We start from the raw sequence: 16,275 nt of genomic DNA, 5'->3' as shown, positions 1-16,275 counted from the left end.
AATAATTAAACACATATGATGCAAAATAATATATTAAAATAAAAGGACTGGTTCTAAATAGATAAAGTTCATCAAAATAGACCAGTAATCGATGATAAATAAATTTCAAATCACAAAGCCTGCTTCCTTGGCACCAGGTACACTTCACAGAACCAAACACCCTTTTATGTACTTGTGGCCATCATTGGTTATTCTACAATTTCTCATTAATGAGATCTGGTTCCCACAATAGTGCTTACAATAGCACTAACCTTGCTTCACTAAAAAAATTAAGTAGCCCAAAATCAATTACACTGGTTGTAGATACTATCACATCATCAGAATCCAACAAAATGACTTTTTAAAACTATCCCTTTCAGCGTTCAACAACCTACCGGAGGTAGGCTCAAACCATAATGTGTAGTCTTTATCCTCAAGCTGAGCCTGCTCTGTTACTGTTTCAATATTATAGTCCCATCTCAATATTCCCTCTCCAATTACATTATGTAGATATGTAATGAATGGAGAGCTCTGAAATTTCCAGGCTTTCTATTTTTTTCAGAGCTGGAACCCCATTTACGAGCACATAAGCAGTGTCAGGCTCGCTAACAGGTTCCACCAGTTATAACCAAGGGCATATGTATACCTGCGCACTACCGACTAAACCTCCACCCCTGGCTCCACCCTTCCTGGTACACTGCTTATAAAGCATTTGATCAGGAAGGGGGAATTGCCTGCACACACAGATATAACTAACCAACAGGATGTCACACACCACACAAACAACACCATTGGTATCAACACATAATCAAATACACAAACCGACAACATATCACACATGAACCATGCAGGAAACAGGATAAAGCTTCTCACATCCACAACACCCACACAGTAGTCAAGACAGAAATCTGTCATACCACTTACCAGTGGCCACCATCAGGTGCACAAACAGAGTGTCCCCGACCTCATCGCACCCAAACGACCCCTACACAGACAGGGGACCCTTTAGGCACTAAGCCGAGAACCTGTCCGCCTCTGTGCCCTCCAGTGCCATTCTCCGCTGCCGGACTCTTCATATAAATGCAGCTTCCTCTCATGACTGTCCTGACAAATCTTTCCATAGTCTTCCAGTGTGCCTCACCTTGTAATAGGATCCATAGGGTATGCTCAAGTCAACACATGTGCTTACATCTCAGATTTCCCAGCATCCCTCTATGTTCTATGGCGAATCGCGGACACAGAAAGAATACATGTTGGCGTGGGGGGGGGGGGGGATCGCACTTCAGGCAATTTTCAGACAGGTCGAGCCCGAATTTGTACAAATAAGACCTGAATCCCCCATGACCCACTAGGAATTGTGTTAACTCAAAATTCAGTGTGCCATGGGTCCTCTAGCACCACCCCTTGATGTCTCCAATAAGACGATGGGTCCACCTATCCTTTGTGGCCCGGTCCCACCGCTCCTGCCATGTTTGTGCGATCTCTTCTTCTAGTTATTCAAGAGAGCACTTCCTTTCCTCTAACAGGAGTGTCCTCAGTTCCCTAGTTCTGCTGCACCGCATTACATTAAGTCTACAGGCGGGAATCCAACAATCACCTTAACTGTCTCCCTGGACACCATCCTACAGGCGGCCGCTACTCTGTTGCAACATCTCCTGTGGATGGATTCCAATTTACCCCTGTACTTAGCAAATCTAACAATGGCTGTCCACAACTCAGCATCATACACCACACCAGTAAGCAGTTTCATCCTTTGTTGGGTGGGCCCTCTTGTATATGGGAGTAGGCTAGCAATAAGCCTCTTTGTTTTTTCCACCTTCCACAAGCCCGGAGTACCTGAGTACTAAACCTTAGTCTGAAATCAACCCAGACTTTCAAGCATTTATGGCCGCCTAGGACACAATTTCTCTGCTATCAAGGATCAGACATAAAGTTGGCCTCCTCCTGGCAGCAAAGATCACCACCATCTCCATCTTTTCAGGAGCCAACTCCAATCCTACCCCACCTATCCACTCACTAATCCTTGTATACGATTCAAGTTACCTTGCCCACAGCCTCAGACCTTGTTTTCGCCTCAATTAGCAACGCTATATCATCAGCGTAGCCAAATAATATAACTAACTGTGGGAGAACCTGAAACACTCACTCCATTATAACAAATGAGTCAGAGGGTCAATCCAAGAACCGACCCCTGTGGCACCCCTCTATCGAGATTCTTCTCAAAATACCAATCATGCAGTCTAAAGATCATCAGACATCTGATGAGGTAATTTTTTGCACCAACTGTCACAGGTAAGAAGGGACACATACGTCCTCTAGTGATCCCATTTTGCTGAGTGGCAGATGCAATTAAACACGCTTTGTATGTCCAATGTGACTAGGATGAAGATCCTACTGTCACCTCTCCTAAACACTCTCCCCACCAAATCACAGACAGCAACCACAGCATCAAGAGCGAACTTATCCCTGAAAAATCCATACTGATTTGCAGAGAGCCCACCCTGCTCTTCCAGTACACTAACTATCCTCTGCTGGAGCATATGCTTCAGCACCTTCGCTAACGCATCGATTACCAGCAGCAGGTATGAGGAAGGAAGTGCAAATTCCCTCCCCAGTTTAGGAACTAGCACCAACCGCTGATCCTTCCATCAGCCAGGAAAAACTGCCTCTTCAACACAGCTGTTGTATGTCTCTAAAAACGCCTCCGACTCAGCCCAACCGTATTAGGCAGCCGACAACCATATTAGGCACCACCCTGACAACTGTATTAGGCAGAAGATCCAGGTCCTTAATCCAAATTGTTTGCGTAATATAAATCCATAAACTACATTAAATATGAATAATAATTAGCTGGCTTTTATACTGCAGCTTTTAACTGCAGCTACAGAAACCCAAGTTCCTGATAGTGAGTATCAGTTATCAGGTCACAGTACTGAGATTAAAATGTTATATAAATAAGAACATTAAAATAACTAAGATACAGCTTAATTCTACCCAACCTACTGTTTTATGAGGTATATCAAATTTAAATGGTAATTTTGCTATTCTATGAAGCCAGCAGTTCTGAGCTGGCTAGCACAGTGTGGGGGGGATTAATGTTCAGTGAGTAGGAAAGGGGGAAACCAGCTTGGTTAGCTCCTCTGCTCTGTTTCATCAGTACAGCCATAAGTGAGCAAGAGGTTTTGTCATCTGTTGCACAACGTATAATCATAAAGTTTTTAACTAATGAAGATGGTAAACCCGTGGAAATTGGTATAGTTTGGGGATGCTACACTGTCCCAGAAACGAGTGTATACATGCGCCAGACAATTTTAAGGGCGGGTGGGAAAGTGTAGAAAATGAATGTCATGATCAACATCCAAGGTCAAGTCTCACAGCTGACAACATACGTGCCATTTGAGAGATTATCGAACATGATTGCCGGATCACTGTTGAAGAAATTGAAGTATAAGTGGTATCAGCTATGGAGATGCTCATTCCATTATCACTTATCATCTTGACTTTAAAAAATTAGTGCTCAATGGGTTCTGAGGCTACTGACCGAAAATCAAAAACAGGTCAGGTTGGCTTCTGAATTGATTTCAGCAAGAACGGGATGATTTTTTAGAGTACATCATTACATGCAATCAGACATGGGTCCATCATTACACTCCATTGTCAAAAATGACGAGTAAGGAGTAGCGACAGAAAGATGAGGGCTGCCCAATGAAGGTCAAAACCCATCTGTCAGCCAGAAAAGTTCTTGCAATGATTTTTTTTTACTTGAGGGTAGTTTTACTCATTGATTCTCTCCACAATCAATGATTGGTGAATGCGGGGCTTTGCCAGCTGCTACAGTCAACAAAAGCTGCCTACTAAAACAAAAAAAGGGTGATGGCCATCTCTGATGGGCAGCCCTCTTCTTTTGTTGGGATCCTTCTTCATGACAATGCCAGGCCGCACACTGCGATTTTGACAAGGAATAAATTTGAAAAAATGCACTGGGGAACCCTCAACCACTCTCCTTACAGTCCAATTTGTTCCCCTGTACCTATTTTTTGTTTGCACCATTGAAAAAATTATTTGGAGGGGAATGATTTGAAAACAATGAAGATGTTGAGGAGCTGGATGACAACTCGTCCTCAAAATCTTTATGAACAAGCAATATTCAAGCTTCCAAATCATTGAAACGAGTATGTAGATCATGCAGAAGAATATATAGTGAAATGATGAAATAAATTCATTAAAAAAAAATTACTGTTTGTATTTGATATACCTCCTCGTAATATATTAAATTTCAAAACATATAAGAGGATACTTATCCATAACAATGATATTACTGCCACTTCTCCCAACTACATTTTCATTATATCCCTGCCATTTAATTTCTTAGTATACCTCTGCCTCTGTTTTCATCAAATTCACAATGTATCTTATGCAAAATTAAAATCTAACATACAACAGTTTATCTTTTGAATTATTATATATACGCCTCCCCCTCCCGTAAATAATCTAATAAATCTCTCACCTAATATTCAGTTCAAAGATATGGTCTATATTGGTTATGGTCACAAAAAATACAAACTGGATTGTTATATTTTCAAACTGATTATAAAATGATCACTGAACAATCACAAAAAGTTCCATAAATATCAATCAATAAATAAATAAATAACAATAAACGCAAAATTATAAAAAAGAAAATTGATACATAATTTATATGATATTTGAGTGATTAACATCTTATTGTTGGAATCTAAGAGAATAAGAGAAGTATAAATCACTATAGGTTTACATCTACGGATTAATTATTTTCTTTAAGAGGCTTTTATTATTAATTTAATTTATGGGAATATAAACAACAAAAAAGGTAAAAATATATTCCTATTAGTAACACTACTTTTATACCTGCTGGCAGAACACAGTCATACATCTTCTACATTAATTCACAAACCCGAATAATGGAAAACATACACAAAACAAGAAAGACTACAAAATGTTACGACCGACGTAATAATATTTTCGCTTTAAAATAATAATTACTGCAATTACATAGGTCGAAATAAGATATGGGGATAATAATCGCAGAAAGGAACTTGTTATTCCGACAAGTACCTAAACGGAAAAATTACTTACTTTTAAAACATGGTAACCTTCTGTACCTCCGCCAGGTATTTCAACACTTTGTGATCCACCCATTTTTTTAATTAATTGATTGATTAATTTGTATTTAATTAAACAAAGGCACTTAATAAATTAACTTCACAACATAACCAACTACCACATATAAACCACGTCAACTTGATTACGTCACGAATACAGTCTTACAGTCAGCTGTGAGCTGGGTATTAAATATTTGAAATCAGGTGTTCAGAAGAACCATGTAAACTTTTGTATATCGGTTGTAACCTTTTTAACCTACCGTATTTTAAGACCAGCGAGTCTTCCGTTTACTCTTCGGATGTTGCCGTTATTTTGGTTTTAACTTTCTAAAATTTTATTAGTATTCTAAATTTTAAAACTATATAGAAACCGAATCTAATTTAATGTTATCTTTATTATGGATTTTTGCACAGAAATATTCTGTATATCGATTGACGCAATATTATTTGGAATATCATTTTCTCAATATACATTTTTTTGTAAAACTTTATCTCGATTAAAGGTAAGATTTGGATGTTTAAATATATCTTTACAATTTATCGTTTTTTAAATATTTCGGTGTTGCTGCTATTTTGTTTGTTTTATTTAATTTTTTAGTGAATTTTGTAGAATCCGTATTTTCTCTTATTTCGTAACAGTTTTAACATTTCACCCGTGCTCTTATGTGTTTTTATTTATGGTAGAAAAAGTTTTTTGGATAGGTTATATTTGAATTAAATAAATGAGCCCGCTCATAATAAACTTCCAAAGAACTTTTTTCTGCCTTGGATAATACTATCATGAATCATGAGTAAAGATAATGAAATGGCATACAGTTTCACTAGAAATAAAACCCTTAATCTTTCCTCTAAGTTGACAGCTTTTTGTTTATTTAAGATTGCCATCATTTTGGTTAGCCAAACAGTGTAAAGAATATATTAATATGAAATGATGGGAAAAATACATCCATACTAAACTTGACTCTATTATGAAATTTATCATTCCTATATAAACTCTTGTCTAAAATGTATTGCATCTTAGGGCTATATCTAAAAGTTAGATGTAGTTTTAAAGATATAAAAATAGACTGTCTAATCTGTATTTGGTATCAGTTAAAACGATTCACGTAGTTCAGTTGTAAATTGAGATTCTAGCATTTCTGTCATATTTACAAATATGCTTAAAAATAGTCATTTAAATTTTAAAAATAACAATATTTTCTATCAGAAACATACGTTTGTTTTATGCAGCTGTTTTTGCTATGTTTAGTGTATTGGATTTGATTTGTGGACTTAATTTAGTATATCAGTGTTGCATTTTTATATGTATGCATTTGTATTAAACCACCCCTGGCCTCATACGTTTTAAGATAGTAGTCTCATACAAGCCTCTACCCAGAAAAAAAAATTCCAAATGTGAAATTTTGTGTTCTATAGCCTAGATTTTCAATTACTTCTTTGAGTTGCTTTGTTAAGTATAGGGCAAAATAACCTTGTACCTAAATTATTTAAGCAGATAAGCATTTAAATAAACATTTAAGCAGATAAGTATGAGTTCTTTTTTAATTTGGTATTTTTAAAAATAAGGAATTTTATTTCATTTTTGTATTAATATGTCAATATGTTTGCTATTTAATTATGCTAAATATTTTATTGTGTTCTTCTATGTGGCTTTTAGAAGACATAACTATGTTAAATGATGAATACTTGTAATAATAGAAAATAATTTATGTAATTGGTTTAATGTGTTGTGAATGAAGGGTGTCCATTATTTTTGATTTTCTGTATAGTTTTGTTGATTGTTTTTGAGAAAGTTTATTTCGTAATGTAAATATGATATCTGGCGATGATAACACAAAAATTTTTTTCACCCTGAAAAAAACAACAAAAATAAAAAAATACATTGTCTATTTTGCCTCAGTACTACAAGACGTTATCAAAGCAGCTGATCCGATTATTTTGTAGCATTTTTGTTTTAAATATATGTGTTACAGAAATATTTCTACTTAGAGGTCGGGGAGCTGTTAGGAAAATCAGATGGCTGTGTAGTATCGTTAGTTTAAAAATGAAAAGTAATTTTTTTTCTAATAGTATTTGATATGCCTGAGAGTTTTCAAAAATGCAACAATTCCCTTTTACATCTTTTATAAAAAAAATGAAATGTGTTTTTATAAATCTTTTCTTGATCACCCTCATAGTATACCTTTTACAAAATGCATTTTCTAATCAAATAAAAATTAAAAACTCAGTACTGTTAAAGAAATCTCAGGATTTCTTGTTAAGGGGAGGCTCTAGATTTTGGGTAAAAATATAGAATTTCATTTTTTTTCATAATTTTAACTTCCCACTTTACAGAGAGCCATAGTTTATTTTTGAAAAATGAGTTTTAACTCATATTGCATTTTTAGTGAATAATTACAGTCATTAATTTCTATTTTTAATTTGTACAAGAACTGATAACACTTTTGGCTGTTATTTCTTAAGATATTATTTTTTCACTTTCTTCATTACTTTTTAAAGGTAATTTTTGTATTACTAAATGTTTGCATTACTGTTTAGCAACTAGTCATATGATTTACATTTATTTTTAGTGTGTTTGTTGTGTAGTAGAAAGTAGTTGATGGTTATTTTAATGATAAGTGTATTTTAAGTTTATAATTTTATTTTAAATATGACGAAACCAAAAGGATTGTTTAAAAAGGGGAAAGGGGTTCTGGGAAGAAAAATATTTAGTTCTGAAACTTAAGTACCTATAGGCTCAGTGGACATTAATGATGTACTAGACTCTTGCCAAAAAACGTCGTTTTTATTAATGTATATGAGAATATTTGTGAAAATTTTATTAATATTAGTGTTAATTTGACTACAGGAAATATTATTGTTGAACTGCTTAGTAAGTTTGTAATAAGTATTGCCAAATGTAAGTTTTGTGACTGTGTAGATTGTTTGTATCTGTTTGATAACACAACAAAAAGATTAGGGCTCCCTTCTAAACTGTACATAAAATTCAAAATATGTAAGGGATAAGTTTACTAGGACCAGTAAGAAAACTAAGTTTGGCTATGAAAATAATATAAAATTTGTCTATAGTATGAGGGCTAAAGGCAGGAATCGACAGTCCAGCATGACATTCTGTTCTCTCATGAACCTTTCTACACCACCTTCTTGATTTCAACATTTCTCTAATGTTATTTCTAGTGCTGTCATAGAAACAACAATTATTTCAATGAAAAGAAAGGTGTCAGAGGCAATAGAAGCAAGTCATTGTACTGACCTCGCTATTGGATTAGATGGCAAGTGGCAAAAGAGAGGTCACACAGTTTAATAATATAATTTGGAGCCAAAATCAAAAAAATATTTTTGTTGGTACTGATATACTGACTTTTGGTGTATATGATTCTGTGATAACTTTTAATGATATCAGTACTGGTAGGTTACATATATATAAATTATTAAATATCTCATCATCAATAAAAAAACTATTTATGCCTGCCAGAAACTTGATGAATTGCGCATTAAAAAATCAGAAAAAGAAATAGAATCTTTGTACAACAGATGTACAAAGAAAATTAAATTAGGGAAAGAGAAGGAAAACACTGATCACCCTGTCTTGGAGCAGGAATGCACTAAATTGTAAATAAAATCTTTATTTTGTAGTTAAAAAACCAGCCAGATATTATGTTTATGGACCCATTTTTCCACCCCCTGGCCCAATGGTTGTTGATATCAATAAACTTTACTAACATAAGTTTTAGGCCCTTATCCAAAGAATAGTAGGAACTTTAAATGAATTTGATATTTTACTTAATAAGAAAGTTATAGCGATATTTTGATTTTTCGGAAAAGCCCCTCCATTTCCACCCCGTGGTCCGATTTTGGCTGTTAACGAACTTACAGAGATTTTGGGGTGAATTATTTTTAAGGAACAATTTGAAAGTGATTGGTGCAAAATTACAGCAATTATCATGTCCACAAGAAAGTTTTATGTATATAAATTTATATATAAACTTTTGAGCTGACTGTGGATTTTGGGTCTGGGGGATGTGAAACACGAAGATATGTCAAAATTTTCCAGAAGTTGAATCATGATACCCGTTACAATAGGTAACTTTCTTTTGAAATCTACCTAAAAAATACACTGTACAAATAACTTGTCAGCTTGCCAAAAAATGTCAGTGTTTTCAAAATACTCAAAAATAAAAGTGTACTAGATTTCAGAGCTGTAAGTGTAACGGAGCTGAGAAAACGAGTCATGAAATATGTTAATTTTAACATTACAAACTTAATGGTAAAGGCTCTCCTTAAGGCCTCTAGCCTTCTTTAGTAATAAAAATGTTGATATTCCAGTATTAAAATTATTGAATATCAGTTATACTTATGCTTTCATGACCGGTAGAGAATTTTATGATTATCAGAGTAATTTAAACTGTCTTACCCACTCAAGTACTCTAGAGCCCTTCACTAATAGAAACTTAATCTTCTGCTTTCATAGTTAAGTAAAAAATAAAAAAAGTGATATCAAAGCAATATGAACCCTTCTTGCCCCTCCACCCATCCAGGTCCTCTTCAGTTAATGAAAATTTGCTGGGCCTTTATATGTAATAAATTACTGAAAAATTAATATTTACTTAAATCCATACATTTGACTTCTTTGTTTACATATTTATTTTTCTGTTTAGCCTCTAAAACCACCATAAGGTATTACCTCAGAAGATGAATGAGGATGATATGTATGAATGTAACTAAACTATAATCTTGTACAGTCTCAGGTCGATCATTCCTGAGATGTGGGGTTAATTGGAACCCAACCACCATAGAACACCGGTATCCACAATCTAATGTTCAAATTCATATAAAAGTAACAGCCTTTAGTAAGATTAGAATCCTCAAAATCTTACCTTTAAAATCAGCTGATTAGCGATGATGTATTTGTTTACATGTTGGTCTTTTATGTACAATCCTTTTATACTTTACCATTAAATTAAAAAACTGATGCCAATAATCCCATTATTTTTTTTTTTAACATAACAAGTGTGAGTGATACATTCTATATTTTTAACGTAAAATATTAAGAAGGGAGGTATTTCTACTGTTAACTTGCGTTAATTGCACTAAGGATTCATTTAAACAAAAAATATATTTTATGACCGCACAGGATCACTTTAATCAGTCCATTATCAAAGTCTCTTTGATGGGACTGTTTGTGCCTTGGGGTCCTCCAAGTACTATTCATACGTTCCAATCTTTGTGCCCTTTCTTATTTTGAAAATGTTCATTTTGCGAGTTTTTTCTTGCGAGTGTGAAGCTAGTGATTTTGTTCTTGAATTTAATTATATTTTATCTGTGGTGCCTTCTTTTCTAAGGCCAATTTCCTTCACAACCTCTCTTATTTCTCTGATTCATCTGTATCTTGTCTTGGTATTTTTGAGTCGAGATTGTACTGTACTAGCTGTTTCAGAAGTCTTGAATCTTGCACCCTCATGTTATGTCCAAAGAATCCTAGTCTCCTCTTACGCATGGCATCAGTCATCAGTTCTAACTCTCTGTACATGACAGACACAGTCCGCCATTGCCCATCTTTTTGTTGCTTTTTATTGATGCAAATTCTTCCGATTTTTCTTTCGATTTTCTGGAGTCTGTCTGTTTTTGATTGGTCATTCGGGTGGAAGTGTGTTTCTGTTGCATAAGTGGCTTCTGGTTTAATAACTGTGTTGTATTGTCTTATTTTTGTGTTTATTGATATGCATTTTTTATTGTAAGTGTATCAGGTTAATTTTTAAGCATTAGCTAGTTCGTTTCTTCTTCTTTGGGTTGAGGTTTTTTCATTTAGGTTGTTTTGTTATTATTTCTAAGAGGTATTTAAATCAGGTTACTATTTTGATTTTGTTATTATTTATGTTAACTTCTTTTAATTGTGTTAGTTTTTGGGGCATATTTCTGTCTTTTCGAATAATATTTTGAGGCCAATTTTATTTTCAATGTTTTGAAGTTTTAATAGCTCTGATTTAGCTTTATAGATGTCATTTGCTAACAGTGTCGAGTCGTCGGCGAAACCAAGACTCTTTTGATTTTATGACCTAGTTTTACTTTTGGGGGCTCATTATTTGAGCTATTCCCTCATTACCATTTCTAGAACACAGTTGAATAATAGCAGTGAGATCCCATCGCCTTGACACAGTCCTGTTTTGATCTCAAATGGTTCTGAGAGCTTGTCTTTGAATTTTACATTCAATTTAATGTTTGTGAAGGGTAGTTTTTTATCATGTCTATTAATTTGGTTTGTAATCGAAGGTGTCTTGGAATTTTTAGTAGGGATTCTCTGTGGATGCAGTCATAAACTTTCTTGAGATCTCCAATGTTACCACCATGTCTGTTTCTTTTCCTGTTGTAATCCATTATTAGCTTGAGACTCATAATGTGGTTTGGACAACTCCTGAAACCTCCCTGGTATTCTCCTAGTTATTTCTCAAGTTGTGAACTGTTGAGGATTATCCTTAAAAAAATTTTGTATGTTGTGCCTAGGAGTAAAATTCCCCTGTAATTGTTAGGGTCTATTTTTTCCACTTTTTTTGTGGAGCAGATGAATAAGGGCTGTCGTCCATTGTTCTGGTAGTTCTTCTTTGATCCAGACAAGCTGTTGATGAAGAAATTTTTACTGATGTTCCTGCATGTTTCCAGATTTCTACAAAAGTCTGATCTACTGCTTTGTGATTCTTCATCCCACCCATTGCTTGGTAGATTTCTTTTATTATGGGGGGTTGATGTTTTCTGTGGTGTTGTAATTGGGGTGTTGATATTGACATCCAACAAAAAATAGAATACCAAAAATTTGCTGTAACTTTGGTCAGAATGTTTTTTTATAATGTTAAATTGACAAAACAAAAATTATCACTTACATTAATTCGTGCTAGTAGTACAAAACTACTATTCCGATGAAGCTGAGTACTAGCCTTAGTTACTGATAGTTTTGTTTTTGTTTGTTTTTTTACAGAATGCTAAATATTTAGGTACTGATCCAGAACTGGACAAATTAACTGAAGAAGATAAAGAGAATGCTGTAATAAAAGGTAGCGTCATCGCTTTAACTAATGATCTTGTTCATAGTTTTCATTCGCCACAGTCCAAAGGTGTGATTCAAAAAATTACTGTTACAGAACATAATATATCAAAAAATGCTACAGGATTTTGGTCAGTTGGGCCTTTTTTTACATTTAGTATAATTTAATATAAATTTTAATTTAATCTCTAGTGTTATTATTATTTGGAAAGACACTGGAAATTTTCTGTAATTTTTATACAGTTGTAGGTAGAAATTTAAGGATATACAAGCTGATAAAAGTTATCAAGGAAATGTTTTTTTTTTTTTTTTTTTTTAATTTTTAGCACTCAATAGACAATTAAGGAGCCTTGTATTTTTATCATTTACTTATACATGCATGTTCTCTAGAGAGTGCCTCTATTCCTTTGAATATCTGATTATGCCATATGAGCCTGTATTCTTTTGTTAATTGATCCAATCACTAATTTTTTATTGGCTCATAGGTATACTACAGTTGCCTCAAGTTCTGTCGTTATATCCTAGTTTAAAAATCATTTATCTATAATCATTCTTTATATTTGCAATTTTAGAGGTTTTATTAATTTTTATTTTTTCTTGATTAAGGATTTTATATGATGCGTTCTGTATTTTGCTCCATGTACTATTTTTACAAGTACATCCACTTCAATTTGTTTGTTGGTTTATCTGTTTATATAGGTTTTGATTTGATGGTGGATCATTTTGTTCCATTTGCTGATTTTTCTTTATGTAATTTATTCGGCTGATATAATACATTTGGAATGTTCTGTTGTGCACCACTGTCACTTTCTACTTGAATTCCTCTTCTATCCATGTGCTTAGGATGATAGTTATCTATAAAGTGGGAGATACATGGGCCGCCAACACAGATGTATTCATGCGAGTTTGGAATGCCACATGTCACAGATGCATACAAGAATGTGTGTTTATATGATTCTCGCATCACATATTTCTGTGATGCTCTGAACACAGACTTTGTGTGTCAGTTCATCAGTACTAGTTCCGTACTGTTAGTATGGCACATGCTTTGTTTTATTTCATACTTTTCTTTGTTTTATTATTTCCTTCTTTTTTACTTTCTCGTGTAGATAGTGCTATAGCTCTAGAAGGGAAAGTATTGTAATCAGTCCATTTAGGCCAAACACAATTTTCATTGGATCTTCACGTTTTAACACCTAAGGTACCAAAAAACCAGATGGAAATTTTCTGGATGTTAATATGTGTTTGTATGTATGTGTGTGTTCAGTGTTGACTTGTAAATCACTTTATATCTACAGAACTACTGGACCGATTTTGACCAAACTTTGTTAGATTATTTCTATATACGGGGCATATATATGGTGCCATTAAATTTTCAACTTAAAAGATCAAGAGAGTGAGGCTGTAGAGTAAGATCACCCTTAGTATCTCGAGATTTCACCTGATTAGTTAATATTTTCCATTGGCACATTTGTTGATGATTAAAAAATAACAGTATTTGCAAAAGGAAATTTTTGCAAAATCGCACCCTATCCTAAAAAATATGCTGTTGTAGTCATCTGCTATGTTGTTACGTCATAAATTAGCGGTAGAATTAAATAAATGAATGGTGTAAAAAAGTAATTCTGTCTGGCTGGGTCTCAAACTCGATCATCCGGTTGACTTGATACCTGGTGCGTTAATCCTGATGGCTACACCAGTCTGCCGACTGTACAAACGAAATTTGTTCTACATAAGTTGTGAAATTACATTTCTTAGTGTCAACCATCATCACTAGTACCTCCACACCTGCACAAATTAAATATGGTATGCATGCATGCTTTAGTTAGAATCATTAAAGTAAATAAATGAGAAAGTATTATATTTAAGTAAAATGAGAAATATTTTACTGTGCATCAGAAACAACCCACAGTTGTCAGCATTTTTTTTTTGCCTGATGAATTAATTTACCACAGAACCTTACAGAGAAGCTTGTACAGTGTGGGGGAAAAGTTCCCTTATTTGTTAATTGCATAGCACAGTTAGGTATGTAGATAAACATACTGGCTTGGTCTAGTGGTGAACGCGTCTTCCCAAATCAGCTGATTTGGAAGTCGAGAGTTCCAGCGTTCAAGTCCTAGTAAAGCAGTTATTTTTACACGGATTTGAATACTAGATTGTGGATATCGGTGTTCTTTGATGGTTTGGTTTCAATTAACCACACATCTCAGGAGTGGTCGAACTGAGACTGTACAATACTACACTTCATTTACACTCATGCATGTCATCCTCACTCGTCCTCTGATGTATTATCTGAAAGGTAATACTGGAGGCTAAACAGGAAAAAGAAAAGTATGTAGATAAACACTGTTATGAATACAAAAAACAGTATATTTCAAGATTTATTTCTGGTTAACATTAACATTTATTGTGAATAGCATTGTTACAAAGGTTCAACATTCATTTATCAACAACGTCGGTATGCACTCCTCCATGTTCAATGCAAAGGTTGATGCATCGCCATGTTCTTGTATGGATCTGCTGTAGCATATTAGGGGTGATCCTTTCAAATACCATGTGAACTCCATCTTTCAAATCGTCGTTTACTAACATCTTTTATTATCCCCATAGTGCATTGTCTGGTGTGGAAAGGTCTGAGCTTCATGGAGGGCATGGCAACAGTGCTGGAAGATCTCGTGGTCTACATCCAATCCAACGGTTTGGAAACAGTTCATTTAAACATGTGCGGACACTCGCAGAAAAATATGGTGGAATCCTATCTTGTTGAAGTGTAACAATCTCAGCTATTCCTCTTACCATTAATATTGGAAGCAACCACATGTTAATCATGTGAAGATAGCTCAGCTGGTTCACAGAACCATCAAAGAAATATGGTCTGCCGTTATCCCTGCCCAAATCATAACACGCAATGGATTGCACTCGATTTCCTCATAAAAGTGTCGATTGTCTTTTGCCCAAAAAAAGTGTGCGAGCAGGATTTTACATGCATGCACACGTTGTCCAAGTCACAGTTACTCAATTCATTCACTGAGGATGGCCAAAAACATGAAACATTCAAGTCTTTCTGTATGTGATCTTGTTTTGTAGATCACGGGATCCTTAATTCTGCAGATCGCTTATGGGTTGACTTCATCGGCGATCATTCAATTGATTCTGCCACAGCAACACAAGTTTCGGTGTGAGTCATAGGCCTTCCGCTATGTGTTGCATCAAGAACACTTCCTGTCACAAAGGTTTTCTTCTCCCATGCGAATAACATTGGTCATGATGGTGGCAGTTTTCTAAACCATACACCAAAGTCTCTCAAAATGTCTGTCATTATATTCTTTGTTTTGACGTTCATGAACCCACACAGAAGACACTAAATGCTCCTTAGTAGTGAAATCATTTGTATACACTATGGTTTAACTCGAGACTGTCATGTCATTCCCACACTAACTGAAGTGATATGCGCATATGGCAGGAATTATAGAGTCAATCTGCTCAAAAGAAAAATACAAAAAATAAATAAAATACAAAAAATATACTGCTTTTTGAATTGTTTTGTATTCATAACAGTGCTTATCTGCATGTCTAACTGTACTATGCTATTAACACGTAAAGGAACTTTTCGCTCACCCTGTTCATAGGAATATGGAAATAGAATTTTTTTAGCATGTGAAAAATGCTTGCCTGACGGATTCAAACTCAGAACTCCTGGATGAAAGGTTGAGACCACTATCACTCCCGTCACAGAGACCGGCTATTTTATATTCATACTTATATTTAATACTTTATTTCTAATTTTATGTTTTACTGGAAAACTTTATTATATTATAATTTAAATGTACAATTTTTAATTTTAATTATGGATACTTGATACTAGATTAAAAAATTTATGACTGACTATAGAATTTTATAGATTCCATCTCTGCTTATCAAAGTGGCATAAAAATTTCATGAACTGTAATTTAAAAATTACAACATACAAAGAATTGGTGGAGTTAATTATAAAAAACTATGATTAGCAGATAAAAATCTTGTTGTGAATAAAATCAGACAATAAGCGGTAGTTTTCAAAAAGGATTTAAAAAGTAGAAAAATCATTGTATGGAATGGGTATTCACATTGTTATATCTT

At 34.4% G+C, this 16,275-nt stretch overlaps 2 protein-coding genes across 3 annotated transcripts in view; one reads left to right on the top strand and one right to left on the bottom strand.

The window, feature by feature from the left end:
- Grasp65 (Golgi reassembly-stacking protein 2) overlaps positions 1–5,275 on the bottom strand; it is a 68,995-nt gene extending 63,720 nt beyond the window's left edge. The window contains exon 1 of the mRNA XM_075364925.1: positions 5,095–5,275. Coding sequence (XP_075221040.1) covers positions 5,095–5,157 — 63 coding nt within the window. The 5' untranslated portion in view covers positions 5,158–5,275. The remainder of the gene's footprint in view (positions 1–5,094) is intronic.
- A 44-nt stretch (positions 5,276–5,319) lies between these two features.
- LOC142324181 (mitochondrial E3 ubiquitin protein ligase 1-like) overlaps positions 5,320–16,275 on the top strand; it is a 63,643-nt gene continuing 52,687 nt past the window's right edge. The window contains exons 1-2 of one of the 2 annotated variants that reach the window (XM_075364926.1): positions 5,320–5,623; positions 12,091–12,287. In XM_075364926.1, coding sequence (XP_075221041.1) covers positions 5,519–5,623; positions 12,091–12,287 — 302 coding nt within the window. In that variant the 5' untranslated portion in view covers positions 5,320–5,518. The remainder of the gene's footprint in view (positions 5,624–12,090; positions 12,288–16,275) is intronic. The other variant, XM_075364927.1, reaches the window with a different exon arrangement.

The sequence above is a fragment of the Lycorma delicatula genome, chromosome 4 (assembly GCF_047948215.1).
Source record: "Lycorma delicatula isolate Av1 chromosome 4, ASM4794821v1, whole genome shotgun sequence".
Lineage (NCBI taxonomy): Eukaryota > Metazoa > Arthropoda > Insecta > Hemiptera > Fulgoridae > Lycorma > Lycorma delicatula.
The sequence above is the reverse complement of the archived record's forward strand: the minus strand, read 5'-3'. Positions and strand labels throughout refer to the sequence as shown.